Here is a 19320-nt window from a genome sequence, read left to right as displayed (position 1 = left end):
CAATGGCTGGAGCTGTGCTGAACCAAAGCCAGGAGCCAGGAACTTCTTTCGGGTCTCCCATACAGCTGGCAGGGACCCAGGCACTTGGGCCATCTTCTACTGCTTTCCCAGGCCATTAACAAAAAGCTGGATTGGAAGTGGAACAGCCTGGACTTGAAATAGTCCCCATATTGGATGCTGGCACTGCAGGTGGTGGCTTTACGCGCTACACCACAGTACCGGCCCCGACACATTTTTAAAAAACAAATTTTATGATAGCATCCAAAATATGAAATATTTAGGAATTTTAGAAAATTTGTGGAAGTCTAGTAAATACAAAACTACAAAATACTGCAGAGAGAAATTAATTAAACAGGGTAGGCGTTGTGTAGCCAGCCACAAACTATGATGCTTGCATCCCACATGGGTGCCAGTTTGAGTCCCAGTTGCTCCACTTCTGATCCGATTCCCTGCTAACACGCCTGGGGAAAGAGTGGAAGATGGCCCCTGACACACACATGGAAGACCAGGATAAAGCTCCTGATTCTTGGCTTTGGCCTGGCTCAGTCCTGACCATTGCAGCCAGCTGGGAAGTGAACCAGCAAATGGAAGACATCTTTCTCCTCTTCTGTTCCTACCTCTCTCTGTAACTCTATCAAACAAATTAATTAATCTTAAAAAGAGAGACAGAAAGAGAGCTAAATAGAGATGAACCATGTTCATGGACTGAAAGATTCAACATTGCTAAGTTATTAATTCTCCGTAAGCTGAACAACAGATTCAACACAATCCTGGGGCCTGGCGCCGTGGGTCACTTGGCTAATCCTCTGCCTGCGGCGCCAGCATCCCATATGGGCACCGGGTTCTAGTCCCAGTTGCTCCTTTTCCAGTCCAGCTCTCTGCTGTGGCCCGGGAGGGCAGTAGAGGATGGACCAAGTGCTTGGGCACCTGCACCCGCATGGGAGACCAGGAAAAAGCACCGGGCTCCTGGCTTTGGATCGGCGCAGTGCCGGCTGTAGTGGCCACTTGGAGGGGTGAACCAACTGAAGGAAGACCTTTCTCTCTGTCTCTCTCTCTCTCACAGTCTGTAACTCTACCTGTCAAATAAATAAATAAAAATCTAAACAAAACAAAACAAAACAAAACAAAAAAACCACAATCCTAAAAAATTCCATCAAGGTTTTTGTAGAAATTAACTAGCAGACTCTAAAAAGCATATGGAAATGCAAAGGACCAGAAATAGGCAAAACAAGTTGAGACTCGTAAAAGTTGCAGAATGAAAACTGTATAAAATGGATGTAAAGATAAAAAGACAGATGACTAGAATAGAACAGATGGTGAAGAAATATACCCACAGATATTTAGTGAATCACTGAGAAAGTTGGAAAGGCACTTCAATGCAGAAAATGTTTTTTAACCTACTGGATACTCACAACCAAAAAATGAACTTTATTCCACATATTGTACTACATATAAAAATGAACTCAAGGGGCAGGCTCAGCGGTGCAGTAGGTTCTACGCCTGCAGCGCCGGCATCCCATATGGGCGCTGGTTCTAGTCCCAGCTGCCTCTCTTCCAATCCAGCTCTCTGCTATAGCCTGGGAAAGCAGCAGAAGATGACCCAAGTCCTTGGGCCCCTACACCCACATGGGAAACCAGGAAGAAGTACCTGGCTCCTGGCTTCGGATTGGCAGAGCTCCGGCCGTTGCAGCCATCTGCAGAGTGAACCAACGGAAGGAAGACCTTTCTGTCTCTCCCTCTCACTCTCTGTAACTATACCTCTCAAATAAATAAATAAAATATTAAAAAAAAAGAACTCAAAATGGATCACAGACTATTACCTGAAACTATACAATTTCCTGAAGAAAGCAGAAGAAAAATCTTTGTAAACGTGGGTGATGTAAGATTTCTTAGATACAAGGAAAAGAAAAAATGGACTTCATCAAAACCAAGACTTTTCACTTTATAAAAGATAGTGTTAGGATAATGAAAAAGAAAGCTACAGACTGGGAGAAAATATCTGCAAATCTTATACCAAAGAAGTTGTATCTAGAATATCCGAACAAAAAGTATAATAAAACAAGTCAGTGAAAAATAGGTGAGGTCTCAGTAGGAAAAATAACTTTCTAAGAAACAAGCAAAAAATTTCCTACTGTTTACTATAAAAATTATATTATACTGTTACTAATTAACAAAATTCCTCTTCTGAAAATTATAAGTGTAACACAAATATCAATGACAAGCAGAACAAGCAAATACTTATCAAAGCTCTGCTGTTACTAATACGTGCAGAGTTTACTAAAGAAAACAGTTCTTATGATAGACAACAGATTTTATTTACTGCTTAAAATAATTTATATGTTAAATCATACTCTGTATTAGCTTCTTTGTAGGAATCTAACCACTACTGATTTTTCCATTTGGGACTGAGAAATTACATTTTCAGACTTTCTAAAAATATTTTACATGATTTATATGCTATTTAACAAAAGACTAGCATTGTTACCGACTTTACATTAGTTAAGGAGATTAATGACATTGGCTGATCCTCTTTTACCATAAACTACATTATGTATATAAGGTATTTCTAATTTTTGGAAAGCTCCAAAAGAGATTCTGATAGAGAACCATTGATCTAAAGAAACAGGTTACCTGATAAGGCTAAATGATGGATTACCATTAAGACACAGTCTCTACCTCTAAAATAAAATTGTTCTCTTTCACAACATCCTTTGATCTAAATCTCTCTGAATGAGTTAACCTATTTCCTTATTTCAAAAAAATGTATTCAGAAGTCAAAAGAGGTGGAAGTGAACTTTTGTGCATTTGATAATAGCCTATGGGCATGACTGTGAAGCATAATAAGACCAAAAACAATATATAACAAGCCTTAAAAAATAATAATTCTAAACAATCTTATCCTAAATATTTAATTCATTTCCTCCTCTTATTCTACACTTTCTTATCACAGGAGCTTTCCTTACTCTGGTGTTAATCCAAAAGTAATGCCCTTCTGTCTTTTCACATATAAACTCCCTCTTCAGCTTACAAAAGAAATTTTACAACCAAATCACATTGAAAGAGGAAGGGACAAAAAATTAAGTAAAAATATAACATGTCTACTCAATGTGAATTTCTTTGGTTGTCTCCCCAAACAGAATTCATGTAATAATATTATGTTTGAGAGAAAAACATTTTATAATTATTAGAAACAGAACAAGTTGCCATAACCTTCTAAAATTCCATGGTTTCTGAATTAGAAAACAAATAATCTACTCAAGTATACTTTGTTTTAGTGGGATGAAATATGCATGAAGCCGAAAAGGAACTAACTCACCTACATGCAGGACTTTAACAATATTCTATACAAAAATTACTTCTTTATGAAAGCTATTATGTAACTTTATTTATTTATTTATTTACTTTTTTTTTGACAGGCAGAGTGGATAGAGAGAGAGACAGAGAGAAAGGTCTTCCTTTTGCCATTGGTTCACCCTCCAATGGCCACCATGGCTGGTGTGCTGCGGCCGGCGCACCGAGCTGATCCGAAGGCAGGAGTCAGGTGCTTCTCCTGGTCTCCCATGGGGTGCAGGGCCCAAGCACTTGGGCCATCCTCCACTGCACTCCTGGGCCACAGCAGAGAGCTGGCCTGGAAGAGGGGCAACCGGGACAGAATCCGGTGCCCCAACCGGGACTAGAACCCGGTGTGCCGGCGCCGCTAGGTGGAGGATTAGCCTAGTGAGCCGCGGCGCCAGCCTATGAAAGCTATTATGGATATAGGTAAACTTTATAGTTGTATATTACATGCTAAACTAAAAAGTCAAAGTTTACACTAAAGCTGCTAAATAAAGAAGTGTTAGTTAAGATTTTATGAAGCTGAAGCAGGTTCTTACCAAATGTCTTGTGTCAGGCCTTGAAGCTTGTAATTGTTCAAACTCTTCTATTTTTGCAAGATCTACGTCTTCCTTTAGTTCCCAAGTACTATCTTCATATGGCAATGAGCACCACTTTACTAAGTAGTATATAACAGGCTGTAAAAAAAATTTTCATTTTACTATTTTGATAAACAGAATAGTAACAACTAATTTAAATAGGGATGTTGGAAATCGTTTAAATACACTAACTTAACTACATCAATAAACAAAAATGAATGTGTGTGTGGTTTTAGGCTTTAACTTTTAAAAAGTACCAAGTTTGATATTTGGCAAGTTACAGGTGTTTTTTACTTAAAAAACAGTATTGTTACCAAATATTTACCTCACCAGTATCTTTATCTTCACAAAAGGAGACTTCTAATACTCTGTCTACTTCAACGTAGTCTGGGTTAAATGGTTCTTCTTCCATCTAAAATTAAAAAGTAACTTAATTGATATCTGACAGAGAAGTAGAAAGAAAAATAAAGGCAAATTTACTAGCTTTTCATTATACAATAAATTAATTTGATTTCAATGAATCCTCCAGTAAGAATCCTTCCAGTTTAGTTTCCAAAAGATATTCACGGTACTAAGAATTACCACACTACAAATAAAACCAACCAAACAGCACTAAAAAAAACCAGGATATTCCAGACAATTAACTTACTAACGTTCACTAAGAATTTCCTAAATGCACCCTATATTTCTTTTGCTACCTCAGGTTATACAGGTTGAAGACCAATCACCCTACCTGTGAGCTCAATTATCTACTTCATTTTTTTTTTTATTTGACAGGTAGAGATATAAACAGTGAAAGAGAGAGACAGAGAGAAAGGTCTTCCTTCTGTTGGTTCACTCCCAAAATGGCCACTACAGCTGGCGCGTGCCGATCTGAAGCCAGGAGCTAGGTGCTTCTTCCTTGTCTCCCATGCAGGTGCATGCTCACTTTTTTCACATAGGACACACCTGATAACAAGCATTGCCCAACACCAGAATGGTACTAAGGTACTTTCAGGTTTAAAAAAAAAAAAAAAGGTAAGGTAACAACAATCTAAAGTAATGGATATGTTAGTATGATTATTTCATAATGAATTTGTATATCAAATCAGTAAATTGTGTACCTTAAAAATAACTCATTAAAAAAAAACTAAAACAAGAAGAGATTTCACTCACTAAAAGAAAAAAACCTGTTTAACTCCTATTTATGTTGTATCTGATCAGGTAAGAAAAATCAGTCTTCATAATAATTTAAACCTTATTATGTACTACTTTTTTTTTTTTTTTATGACAGGTACAGCTATAGACAGTGAGAGAGAGAGAGACAGAGAGAAAGGTCTTCCTTCCATTGGTTCACTCCCCAAATGGCCGCCACGGCCAGTGCTGCACTAATCCGAAGCCAGGAGCCAGGTGCTTTTTCCTGGGCCCAAGCATTTGGGTCATCCTCCATTGCCCTCTCGGGCCACAGCAGAGAGCTGGACTGGAAGAGGAACAACCGGGACTAGAACTGGCACCCATATGGGATGCCGGTGAAGCACGCGGAAGATTAACCAAGTGAGCCATGGCGCCAACCCTATTATATACTTCTCACAGCTACAACTTATTAGGATCATCTATATCAGAATAAACAGGTGAGAGATTTTTTTGAAGCACTGGGAGGACCTCTCAGCATCCATGAACTGATAGGTCATTAGAATCATTAAATTTTTTAAAAAGATTTATGTAATTTATTTGAAAGGCAGAGTTAAAGATAAAGGAGAGACAGAAAGAGACAGAGACAGAGAGACAGGGAGAGAGGGAGAGAGGGAGAGAGGGAGAGAAGAAGAGAGGGAGAGAGGTCTTCTATTCGCTGATTCACTCCCTAAATGACCCAAAGACAGGAGCCAGGAGCTTCTTCCGGGTCTCCAATGTGGGTAGTACAGGGGCTCTAGTACTTGGGTCATCCTCTGTTGCTTTCCCAGGCACATTAGCAGGGAGCCAGAATGGAAGGGGAGCACCTGGGAACAGAATGGGTACCACAGCGGATACTGGGGCTGTAGGTGGTGGCTTAACCTGCTATGCCACAGCACCAGCCCCAGAACCATTTCAGTTTAGAGGAAGATTTTTAAATTTTTAAAAATTTCATGATGGTGAAAACTAGCTGGTAACAACTTAAGCTAGTGAATAAAATCAACCATTAGTTGAGGGGGCTTTTGGTCTAGTGGATAAGACACTCATGTCCCATATTGGAGTTTATGGATTTGAGTCCTGGTTCTAGCTCCCTCCTAATGTCCACCCTGGGAGGCAGCGGGTGATGGCCCAAGGAGTTAGATCCCTGACACCCTTTTGGGAGATCTGCACTGTATTCCCAGCTCCAGGTTTTGGCTTGGGCCAGTCCTGGCCATTAAAGGCATTTGAGCTCTGACCACTGAAATGAGAGCTTGCATTATCTTGCTCTCTCCCTTTGCAGCTCAAACATTTTAAAAAAAGAAATAATTGTTTTAAAGTTACCCAGTAGTAAAGAGCAAACAGGTATCATGTTCTGCCTGACATGATTCCCCAACAGAGATAAAGCATCATTTCTGTCGTGTTCTAAAAAGTGTATAACCTGGGGGTTGGAGCCATGGCTCACTTGGTTAATCCTCTGCCTCCGACACCGGCATCCCATATGGGCGGTTGCTCCTCTTCCAGTCCAGCTCTCTGCTGTGGCCCGGGAAGGCAGTGGAGGATGGCCCAAATGCTTGGGCCCCTGCACCTCCACGGGAGACCAGGAAGAAGCACCTGGCTCCTGGCTTCGGATTGGTGCAGCGCAAGCTGTAGCGGTCATTTGGGGAGTGAACCAACTGAAGGAAGACCTTTCTCTGTCTCTCTCTCTCTCACTGTCTATAACTCTACCTGTTCCACCCTCCCAAAAAAAGTGTATAACCTGAATTAGGAAGCATAGCACAACCCCAAATTGAGGGATATTCTACAAAATCCATGAAATGAAAACAGAGGATAGAATGATTAAATGGAACATGACAACTAAATGCAGCATATGATGTTGGCTATCAAAACACAAGTGAAACAATTAGTGAAATATGAATAAGGTCTCTAGATAATAGCATTGTATCAATGTTTACTATTTTTTTAAAGTATTTATCTACCTACCTACCTATGTGAAAAGTAGTAACAGGGAGAGAGGGACAGGGATATGGAGAGGGAGAGGGGGAACGGAGAGAGAAAGAGAAATAGAGGGAGGAAGAGAGAGAGATTTCTATCTTCTGCTTCAATTGCTAAATGGCTACAACAGCCAGGGCTGGGCCAGGCTGATGCCAGGAATCAGGAACTCCACATGGTCTCTCACATGGACCACCAATCATCTGCTGCCTTCTCAAGAGCATTAAAAGCAAGCTGAATCAGAAGTGGAACAGCCAGGACTCTAACTGGCACTCCAATATAGGGTGCTAGTGGTATAAACAGAGGCTTAATCTGCTGTGCCACCACGCTGGTTTCTAATTCAAATGTTTATGTAAATAATATATATTTTAAAGAAATAAATAAAGAAGCATTTGCAGTTTACTTTCAAACAGTTCAGAATGAATGCATGTGCATGACAGAGTGAATGAATACAAACGATAAAGCAAAAAAGGTAAAATACTAATACTTGCGAAGTCTAGTTGAAATGTACATGAGGGCCGATGCCGTGGCTCACTAGGCTAATCCTCTGCCTTGCGGCGCCAGCACACCGGGTTCTAGTCCCGGTTGGGGCACCGGATTCTGTCCCGGTTGCCCCTCTTCCAGGCCAGCTCTCTGCTGTGGCCTGGGAGTGCAGTGGAGGATGGCCCAAGTGCTTGGGCCCTGCACCCCATGGGAGACCAGGAGAAGCACCTGACTCCTGCCTTCGGATCAGCGCAGTGTGCAGGCCATTGGAGGGTGAACCAACGGCAAAAAGGAAGACCTTTCTCTCTGTCTCTCTCTCTCTCACTGTCCACTCTGCCTGTCAAAAATAAATAAATAAATAAATAAATAAAATTAAAAAAAAGAAATGTACATGAGAACCTGCTATACCATTTTGTTGAAAAAAGAAAGTTAAAAAAATTCTTCGAATTAAAAACGTTTAGATGAACCTAAAACTGTTATAAAATATAATCTATTTAAAAATGTTTTAGATTAGAAAAGGACATCATTTAGTAGGGCCTAGAGAGGTAATCAATATTTCCAAGGATGCTCTCTATACACAAACATAAGGGTGGTAGAAAATATGCAATATATCTTATGTACAGAAAAGATTATTTTCTATTTGCTACATTTCACTTCCTTTGCTTGGATAACTGCTGATACATTCTGTGTGATATTAACACACCCAGATTCAACTTTAAGTACTGGCAAAGATACTAACTTAAAAATAAAAGCATTAACTAACATCTGAATTATCAGTTTTCCTGTTTCAGCTACTTTTCAGGACAACACTGGAAAAAGTAAAGTATTGTATGTAGATACCATTTGTATTCAAATGTCAACATTGCAAGTCTGAGAATTAAAATAAAAAAATTTAAGTTTTTGATACTGTGTGTGTTCAACAATTAGTCTTTATTTTTTTCTTACATCTGCAAAAAAATGTGCTCTTTGTGCTTGTCTCAATTTGAATCGTTTGATTTTCTGCTGGATCCTTTTGTCTTTCAAAAGTTGCTGTTCTGTAGCCCACTCACAGTGAAGATAGGAGCTAAAATTTTTATAAAAAAGCAATGTATTAGAATGACATAGAAAACCATTTTCTTTTAATATACATTTTTAATCGTAACAGCTAATATAAAATATTAGCTTAAACTTTACAAATAGATAACTTTAATTTCAGCCACTGTCATCATTATATCCTAAGTAGTGGTATAAACGTCCACAATTTTCCATAGAGAAACAGATTAGCAAGCTAATCAAGTGCATAACACCACGATGTGACTTCTTTCTTTTTCATTATAACCATTTTGTCATAACCAGAAGGCTAGTGTTTTGCCACAATGTAATGTAATTTAAAAGCTTTCACTGAAGTATAGAGAAAAGTCATAAAATGTACAAAAAGAGAGTAAATGATTTTCTCAAAATTAGCAACTTCTCAGTTAATTTACCTATGCCCAGATTGATATTTAAAGTTCTGAAAGTCAAGCCATATTATATACATCTAAAGCAATAACTAAAGGTCACAATGTTTTTCACAGAAAGAAGAAAATCAGAAAAATTCAATAGATTCAACACCGTAACAATAATAAATGATGCCCATAATTTGTTATAATATATTTTATAAAGACTCCTGCATTTTGAGCTTGATAGTATTTTCTGGAAAAAAAATTCAGTTTTAACATAAAAGGTTTTCAAGAAGTCATTTTACTTCTTAATGATTTTAAGTTTGTGCAGTTATAAATAATAGACAAAATGCAGCTAAAATACTTACTATATTTCTACTTTATTAGACATTTATTTAAATTAATAATAAATTCCTATTATTTTTCCAACTCAAATACTTACTAATTCTTGTATTTTACAAAAAATTCTTCTGTATCAATCAACACTCCAGGTGATATCTAAGAAAATAAAATTAATAATTGTGACTCTTTTATATAAGCCACAGAATAAAATGTGAAATATAATGTACCATTACTTACTTCCTTTTTTACAATTCTAGAAGATAGTATTTTGTCTACAATTGCAGCATCTTCCTCACTTGGATTCTCCTATAAGAGGAGGGAGAAAAATATGATAGAACTCTTAGTTACCACAAGTTTATAGACACACTAAAAATTGAGCATATTTGCTGGGTACTAACATTACATGTTATGAATACAAAAATGGAAAAAATATATTATTGCTTTTACACTCTTTGCCCTCATATGCATCATAGTAAACATAAGGTGTTTTTCAATATGCAAGGAATTAGTCTAAACATTCTTCATAGTTTAGCTAATTTAACCTATTAGCATCCTCATTATTATGTACCCTATTATCATTTCCACTTTACAGATTAGGAAATTTAGGAATAGGTGCTGCTGAGGTCTCAACTAACTCAACCAGGGGATGAGTAGTTAGCTTATAATGCAGACGGTAGGATTAAAAACTATAGAAAAGGAGATACAATATGCAAAACACAGAGTTGTCAAAATGTGGCATTCAGGCAATTATGTACATAAAGCAAGGACGAAGTGTTAGCAGTGACTGCAAATGAAGCCAGAAAATCCAAGAAAAATTATTAATTAATACATTTCTGATGTAAACAATTTTATTAACATAATATGGAATTCAGAGGATAAGTTGGAACAAGTTTTAGGAGAAAAAACAATGAGAGTATTTTAATTTCCATTGGTTAAAATGTTTTGTAGTCATTATCACCATTATATCTTACCACAAATAATTGTATCGGTTGTTCAGCAGGTAAAGGAGCTGAGTTCTTTTTTATTTTCATGGAGCCTTTAACCTCTTCTTCAGATTGCTTCCCTTCTGCATCTTCTGCATATTTTTTTCTTTTAATTTGTCGATTTGATCTTCTTTTCTGCAATGAACCACAGAGATCAGATTTCCAAAATTTATTTTGAAAATAATTTAAAATTTTTATATTTTTAAAAAATTACCCTAAAGTCAGCAATTTTGTACATAAAATGCTCAAAATTATGTTCAACATTCATATTTTCTAATTTTTTATTAAAAGAAGATTATAATTTGCCCTTTGCCACAGACTTAGAATATTTCTTAAGTTTTACTTCTTACAGTTTCAAATAAGATCTGTGATATCTTTATCTTTTTTTTCTTAGAAACTGTAGGAATAAAAAGATCTCTTTAATGATTTCACAGTTTGGGAAAAATATATTTTATTAATAATATCTTAATTGCTGTATTATTTTATTTAGATACTACTCCTAAGAACAGTAAAAACTATTTCACATCTTGGACAATATATATTTTAAATTATTAATACTTAAGCAGTTTTTGGCCAAATCCTAAAAATTGCATCAGATGAATACTGCTTAAAAACTAATATGGTGCATAAACCTAGAAAAATAGATATTTGCCAAAACATATGAAACTGTGTTTAAAGTAGAAACAAATTTTAAAAATGTAAAATGTCTATGAATACAAAATATTAAGTATTAAATCTACCAAACAATTCAACTGGATTAACTTTACCCATTTTCCTTAAACGTCAAGAACATCATTGGGCCAGCGCCATGGCTCACTTGGCTAATCCTCCGCCTGCGGCGCCAGCACCCTGGGTTCTAGTCCTGGTTGGAGCACCGGGTACTAGTCCCGGTTGCCCTCTTCTAGTCCAGCTCTCTGCTGGGGCCCGGGAGGGCAGTGGAGGATGGCCCAAGTCCTTGGGTCCCTGCCACCTGCATAGCAGACCAGGAGGAAGTACCCGGCCCCTGGCTTTGGATTGGCGTAGCGCCGGCCGTAGCGGCCATTAGGGGAGTGAACCAACTGAAGGAAGACCTTTTTGTCTGTCTCTCTCTCACTGTCTATAACTCTCTCTGTCTCTCTCACTGTCTAACTCTGCCTGGCCAAAAAAAAAAAAAACCACAAAATACAAGAAAACCTTTTAAATTATATTATAAGTAAGAAACATAATTTTTAAATGACTGAAGTAATTTTCAACCAGGAATGAAATACACATGGCTTTACTTACCTTCTTCAATATTTAATATTTTAACATCTGTTTCAAAAGCTTATTATTTCAAGGAGAATTACAAAATCCAAAATAACATTTCTTGTGATGTTTCCACAATTTTCAGTTGGCTTGAAAATTCCAAAGGACTTGGGGTGTTTAGTTTTAATTTCCCTAAACTCTCAAACCAGTGTTTGTGTCATTGCTCAAAATCTGGCAAATTTACTCCTTCTTCCTTTTTCTATTCCATTTTTTCTATAAATTTAGTAATTTCCATGACAGTGCCCAGAAATGGAACCAACAAAATAACCCATGTGTTCTTTTGGTTCCTGCCAGTGTCTTCTATTCGGCAGGCCTTTCATTACTTCTATAGCCATGACAGAAATGGCTCTCAGTGCAGCAAAGTGGAAACAAATTATTATTTATATCCTTAAAGCTTCAGTGGCCTTTAACATCATGCCTATGCCCCTTTCTCTTGTGAATAATGCAAGACTGAAAGAAAGAAGAAAGGCAGTATATTGTTCTATGGATACAACAAGCAACTCTTTGCCTCACTCAGGATGGGTCACTATCTCTTGGCCATGAAGACATCTACATTTCCAACCTCAAAGTAACATTTTTGTTAACACAAGAGACAGGAAGGTGGCATATAATTATAAAACAAATTTAATTCTGCCACATCCAGTTTTAAAAAAATATATTAATGTTCCCTGGTGGTACAGCAATTTCTGTATCTCTAGGCTAAAAATGTTTATAATTCTATTCTGGGCATCATATGGATCTTAATGTTCAGGAATAGTTTAAATTAATAACTAACTATGGCATGTATTATTCTAACAATAACATGTATTATTAATGTCTCACTAAGCATAACTCCTAAATAATTAAGTTTGAGAATAATTTAGCAGATTCTGTTAGATGTTTACAGCATTATGCCTCCTTTCTGGTCATAAAATACTGAGTAAGTACTTAGAAATGTCTCTTAATCTTTAATACATAGAAAATGAGTGGCCTAAACTCTTGAAAGTACACACTTGGTTACTTCTTCACAAGATAGAAATAAAGGCCATTTATTGAAAATAGTTTCCTCATCCTATGAAGATTTTGTGAGTCTAACAATCTAAACCCATGAATTATGAGATTATACTTGATTTCATGAAAAGTACCAGGAGTATATATAGTTACACTGAGGGCAAAGCCACATAAGGTATCATTCTCACAAATTATCCTTCATCATACATTTCTACTAGCTTAAAAATATTTAAAAAAAAATCTGATGTCCACATTTTTGGCTAATGTGTTTTTTTCTGACTGTTTCTCCAGACTGTTTTTCCAACACAATTTTAAATACTAAGACATTTCTAACATTTTCCTTGTATCTTAAAAGTTTCAACAGATTAGTTCATAGCCCTCTGCATAACAGGTCAGATGCATCATTCTTTCAAATTACTAATACTTCATCATGATGACATAGTGCTTGTTTCCTATAATGAACCAATATAAGCTGCTGAAGAGGCATTTTTTAAAAAAATTTAAGTCTTTAAACAGAGTTGGAGTACTGAAGTACTCTTAATTAAGATTAAAGGTAGCAAAAATAAATGCCATATTCATATTTCCAGAGTCTCATGAGGCTCTAAAACTTCATTAGTTTTCAAGAATTCAAATCCTGACAATCCACTGTTATGGCTAAAAGCTACATGGACCCTTCCAACATTTATATCATGATACAATCAAGTACAGCAATAATATATATTTGTAAGTGATTACCAGAAAATATTTATTTCCCCGTTTTGTGTAGTGTGTGTGTGTTAAAGCAACACAACTGTAAAGCAACTTTTGTGAAAAGCATGGAAAAATGTGAATAGTGACCTATTCTACCATTTCATTATTTGGTAATTACATAATGGAAAAAAAATGGCCAGCAATATTCTAGTAAAAATTAAAGCAAAATTTCTCATACTGAATAAATTAAATATGTGTTTACCTAAGTTAAGGATACCATATGAAGAGAAAGCCAGGCCATATAATATTAGGAGCTTTTTCACTGCCCTTACCTCAACTCTTGCAGCAGCCCAGGAGCCTTGAGCCACTACTCTCCCATTGGATAAGAAGCTGCATAAGGAAGAAGAAAGGCCATTCAGGGGCTTTCTGGCCCCATAATTCAACAACTGCCACCACCCCTATGGCTTACAGTCGTGTTTTAAGTATTAGAAAGGAGAGGGTGGCCTGAATTATTATGACCTTCACTAAATATATATCTATATATATACTTAAACTTCACAGGGTTATTTTGAATATTCACTTATTAAAAAAGGCAAAATGCACAGTATTTAACTCTATATGAGGAGATTTTTAATATAATTTAGTATTCTTTCTTCAATAGTAGCACATGAAAGAAAATGTCTCTAGGAATGAATCAATCCATTTGTTTTGTCATTTGTATGATTTTAAAAAATGGATATCTGTAAGTTCATTCAAAAGCACTGTAAGTACAGGATATCACTAGAGACTTCTCCATGCTAAAAGCCATCAAAGAGTTTGTTTTGTTAATTCACCTCTCAGGGCTTCAGCTTAATGATCTCAAAAATTTAGGGGTTGGGAGAGGATATAAGTTTCCTCTCACATCTAATATTCTATGGCAATACTTCCAGGAACATATACTGTAATAATTCTTTCCTATAAATTTAATCATACAATAAGATGCATTTCTACTGCTAAACTACAATATCAATATCCATTAGGTAGTATTATGCTGCCTCAATAACTGTAACAATATTTCTTTTCTTAGAAAAAATGTAATACTCACTTGAGAATCTTGATCTTTGAATGTGTGCTGTGGCATCTGCTCTGAATCAGATATTTCATCTGAAGACTCATTCTTTCTTTTTTGTTTCTTACCCAATGTAATAATGAGCTTGCTGTTTCAAAAGAAAAAGAGTAAACACTAAGAACTCTTTACATTTTTGGTCAAATTAAGATCGCCATAATAAACTTTCTTCCATTCTATATAATTTGCATATCCAACCACAGATAATTAACTTGAAACCCATAATGACATTTTGAGCATTCTAATGGAACAAATAAAAGCAAATTCTATAATTAATGAATCTCTAAGCATAGAAAGGCAGTCAAGTCCTATTTCTTGTTTTTTTTATACTCACAATAACTTTTCATGGGAAAAATTACAGGTTATATAATGATATTTTCTTTAGACTCAATAGTAACTTCTCCCTACTTTAAAAATTTAATTTATGTCAAGGCCTATCTTAGCAATACTGTATGTTCTTAGAGAATGTCATCTATTATTTCTTATATTTCTATAGCATGTATGTATCTTTATGTATGTATATGTTCGTATGTTAATATATACACACAGACCAAATTAAAGATATCTACAATGATAACAGTGGTTTCAAATTTCATTATCTGCTTCACCAGATACAGGGACATGATCTTAAAGTACCATCGTAATCCTAAACTATGGTAATTACTAATCAGCAAAATTTCATTTCAGACATCTATATTCTAAAAATTGAAAACTTCCAAATTATTTTCAGGTATAATAAATATTTTAGAAGGATATCAGAATTCTTCCAACAATTATTTACTAAAGTGGGGGAACTTGGAATTTAAGAGCATGCACTTTGAAATCACATGGCCAAAAACTGAAACCTTTACTCCCCCCTCATTTAACTATCTGTGAGACAATGGGCAAATTACTTTGTTTTTTTAGCCTTAGTTTCTTTGTGTGGAAAATAAATATAATAGCTAACTCCATTGTCAGAATTAAGTGGTCTAATGTATGTTAGCTCTTAGCACAATCTTGACACATACTAATCTCTCAACTAATGATAACTATTTCTAATTACGATATGCCATGCACTTATCAAGATTCTAGAATATGAAGATAAAGGGGTAGCTCCTAACCATAGACTGTGATCACAGCCATAATGCTAAAAGTGGAGGCTGGCACAAAAGAAGACATGCTTATGTTTACTGAATAGTAAAGGAAATTTTGGAGAAAAGGTGAAGTTTGAGATAGGAATTGAATGATGAAAAAGAGTATAACAGGTAGTAAAAGAGAAGTCAAGGTCCATTCCAGGCAGTTGGATACCAAAGAAGAATAGCATGACAAGAATATACAGAGTATTGTAGGAAAAAGGAAGGGGCTGGGCAACCATAAGGCCTTATATGGCATGTGAGGAGTTAACATTTTAGGGCCAGTTTTCATGCTCCACAGGATAAGAATTTAAAAGGAATCAGTCTTATCCATCCAGTAGCAAAAAATATTCAGTGAATAGGCACTGAGATATTTCTGAATGAAAAACTAAGGCAACTTTTTAAGACTTATTTATCTATTCTTTTGAAAGGCAGAGTTACAGACAGACAGGGAGAGGCAGAAAGAGAGCTCTTCCATCTCTGGTTCATTCCCCAAATGGTTGCATTAACCAGGGCTGGGCTGGGCTGAAGCCAGGAGCTAGAAGACAGGAGCTTTATCCTATATGCCATGTGGGTACAGGGGCCCAAGCACTTGGGTCATCTTCTACTGCTTTTCCCAGGCGCATTACCAGGGAGCTGGACTGGAAGTGAAGCAGCAGAGACTCGAACCCATATGAGATGCTGGTGCTGCAGGTGGTGACTTAACCTGCCGCATCATAGTTGCTGGCCCTAAAATGCAAGAATTTTAAACAATGGAGCAATGTGACTAGAAGGAAGTGAAATACAAGACAGAAAAACCAGTGACAAAGCAAATGAGAATTAGGTTAGAGACAAAGGAAGCAGTCTCCAGCCATGGCAATGTGGATGAAGAGGTAAAGAAAGAAAACAATTTTTTTAAATTGTGGAAGCAGAACCAATAGAATGTGGTTATTGACTGGATGACCAGATGTAAGGCAAGAAAAAGTTACAGAATAATTTATTCCTGTATTACTCTTGGGATAATGATAATACTTAGTATCTACCTGTGTTATTCTGAATGTGTGCATAAAGTAAGAATAAAATGTGTCTATTTTCTCTGATTTCCAGGTTCCAACATAAGTCATTTATGGCTTACGTTGGAACCCGGAAATCAGAGGAAATAGAAAGATACTCTGAAACAACTCTAAGGATCCAAAAGTAGTTCCCTCCATTCCTTCTCATCAGTTTCTCCATTTCCTCCCTCTTCCAGTCCTATTTCCAAAAATAACACTCTCCCTTAAGGACATTATCTACTGTTAGAGATTTATTTACTTATGATCTTGTTCTTCCTCATTCTTATCTTTTCAGTAGTTCTCAAAAGTCATTTCAATCTCAGTAATTTTGTATTCATAGCTTTCATTTATTCACTGTTTACATGAATCAACCTTTGACTTTCTTTGTATGCATTCTCTTACACAACTCTGAGAAGCAGTATCATTATTTTATAAGCAGAGGAAATTTTGGCTTACAGATATTGAGTAACTTCCTAAAGTCACACAGATAATAAGAACAGACAGAAACTAAGCATGGACTCCTAATGTCTAAGGCCAACAATGGTTTTTCAAATGACAAATGACAAATTCAATAGAAAAATTTAAAGTCTTATCCACCAATATGTAACAACTATTTCCTATTCATGCAGCTTTGGCTCCATGACACAATAATATTCCAGAGCTCATTAATTTTCCTCTCACTAAACTGTGATTCCTTTTACTCCATCTTTTCCTTGAATGTTTCATCAGGATTCAGTCTTTCACAACTCTTCAGCCAGCCCCCTTAAGAACTTCGGTGTTTGGGGTTGGTGCTGTGGTGCAGCGGGTTAAAGACCCAGCCTGCAGCTCTCGCATCCCATGTGGCTGCTCCACTTCCAGTCCAAATCTCTGCCATGACCCGGGAAAACAGTAAAGGATGGCCCAAGTGCTTGGGCCCCTGTACCCACATGGGGGACCCAGAAGAATCCTGGCTCCTGGCTTTGGATCAGCTCAGCTCTGGCCACCGCAGTCATTTGGGGAGTGAACCAGCGGAATGTAAGACCTCTCTCTCTCTGGCTCTACCTCTCTCTGAACTCTTCCAAATAAATAAAATAATTCTTAAAAAAAAAAAAAAACAACTTTGGTGTTTATCAAAGTTCTATTTTCAGTCTTCTTATCTTTTGAAATACTGTACCCAGGAGATTTACTATAATCTATAGTCATGTACCACATAATGATTTCTCAATGATGGACCGACCACATATATGACATTATTCCCATAAAATTATAATGAAGCTGAAAAATTCTTATTTCCTAGTGACATCTTAGTCAGTCATAGTACAACACATTCCTCACATGTTTGTAGACATGCTGGTATAAACAAACCTACTACTGTGCTTACAGATGTACAAAAATTTAGTACAGTTATGCATAATATGTAATACTTGATAATAAGCAACTGTTACTGTTTCTGTATTTACTGCATTATACTTTTTACTGTTAGAGTGTACCCCTTCTATGCATATAAAAAAGTTTACTGTAAAACTATACCATGTTGGGGGCGCTGGGTTGTAGCAGGTAAAGCCACTGCCTGCAGTGCCGGCATCCCACATGGGCACAGGTTTGAGTTCCAGCTGCTTCACTTTTGATCCAGTTCTCTGCTATGGCCTAGAAAAGCAGTGGAAAATGGCCCAAATCTTTGGGCTCCTGCACCCACGTGGGAGATCCGAAAGAACCTCCTGGCTCCTGGCTTCGGATCTGTGCAGCTCTGGCTGTTGCAGCCAACTGGGGAATGAACCAGCGAATGGAAGACCTCTCTCTCTGCACCTGTGTGGGAGACCAGGAAGAAGCTCCTGGCTCCTGGCTTTGGATCTGCCCAGCTCCGCCCACTGTGGCTATTTGGGGAGTGAACCAGTAGATAAAAAACCTCTCTCTCTTTCTCTCTCTCTTTCTCTCTCTCCCTCTGCCTCTGCCTCTTTGTATCTCTGCCTTTCAAATAAATAGATAAATCTTTAAAACAAAAAACAATACATGCTACATCAGCAGCAACTTCATACATCTTATGTTTACTGTCTCTTGACTGCATCAGAGTTGAGTGACTCATCTATGACACCTAGGTTTGTGTGAAGTATTCTCCGTGATGTTCACACAACGACAAGATTGCCTAACAATGCATTCAGAACACATCTCCAAATTTCTTGTTTCTAGGTTCCAATCCCCAAGCGTCAGACTCATAGGTCAGGACTTCATAAGGTTCATGGAAAAGTGGTTTTAAAAGTTAACTTTGTTTTGGTGCCAATACTTTTTGAAATCCATGCAGTTTTTTTTTTTTCACAATACACATTTTTTATTATATTTTAAAGTTTGAAGATATCCTCCAAATAATCAACTGCTTATCAGACATATCCATGTGGATATTTCACAGATAACACTATCTCAAAATGACCCCAAATTTAATCCCTTATGTTCTGTAAAGCTAACAGTACAAAAGTACATTAATATTAAAACACAATGTAAATTCAGAATAGCACACACAAGACTATAGCTCAAAGAATTTTCTCAAATTGAAAATACTTGTTACCAGCTTCCAGACCAAGAAACAAGACATTATTGGTTTCTCAGAAATTCATCTCTCATGTGTGTTCCATTAACAACCTCCTGAAGATACCCATTAACCTGTCTGTGATAAAGCTCTTCTATAGATGACTTTTCTCTTTGCATTCTAAAAGATTTCAAAGGCAGAGAGAGAGAGAGAGAGAGAGAGAGAGAGAGAGAGAGAGAGAGAATATCTTACATCCACTGGTTCACCCCACAAATTTCCACAACAGCCAGGGTTGGGCCAGGCCAAAGCCAGGGGCCAGAAATCCATCTGGGTCTCCCACGCGGGTGGCAGGAA

At 36.8% G+C, this 19320-nt stretch overlaps 1 protein-coding gene across 32 annotated transcripts in view; it reads right to left on the bottom strand.

Moving 5' to 3' along the window:
• The window catches only part of CHD9 (chromodomain helicase DNA binding protein 9), a 284556-nt gene that overhangs the window by 88290 nt on the left and 176946 nt on the right, over nucleotides 1-19320 (bottom strand). For 19 of the 32 annotated variants that reach the window (XM_070063508.1, XM_051846761.2, XM_070063503.1 and 16 more), the window contains 7 exons: nucleotides 14303-14414; nucleotides 10243-10389; nucleotides 9509-9577; nucleotides 9372-9427; nucleotides 8457-8574; nucleotides 4237-4323; nucleotides 3873-4010 (listed from right to left, as the gene is read on the bottom strand). In XM_070063508.1, coding sequence (XP_069919609.1) covers nucleotides 3873-4010; nucleotides 4237-4323; nucleotides 8457-8574; nucleotides 9372-9427; nucleotides 9509-9577; nucleotides 10243-10389; nucleotides 14303-14414 — 727 coding nt within the window. Of the gene's footprint in view, nucleotides 1-3872; nucleotides 4011-4236; nucleotides 4324-8456; nucleotides 8575-9371; nucleotides 9428-9508; nucleotides 9578-10242; nucleotides 10390-13550; nucleotides 13609-14302; nucleotides 14415-19320 lie in introns of all 32 variants that reach the window. The other 13 variants (XM_070063523.1, XM_070063515.1, XM_070063517.1 and 10 more) reach the window with 1 other exon arrangement.

The sequence above is a fragment of the Oryctolagus cuniculus genome, chromosome 18 (genome assembly GCF_964237555.1).
Source record: "Oryctolagus cuniculus chromosome 18, mOryCun1.1, whole genome shotgun sequence".
NCBI classification, from domain to species: domain Eukaryota; kingdom Metazoa; phylum Chordata; class Mammalia; order Lagomorpha; family Leporidae; genus Oryctolagus; species Oryctolagus cuniculus.
Note: the sequence above shows the minus strand (reverse complement) of the source record. Positions and strands in the feature narration are given on the sequence as shown.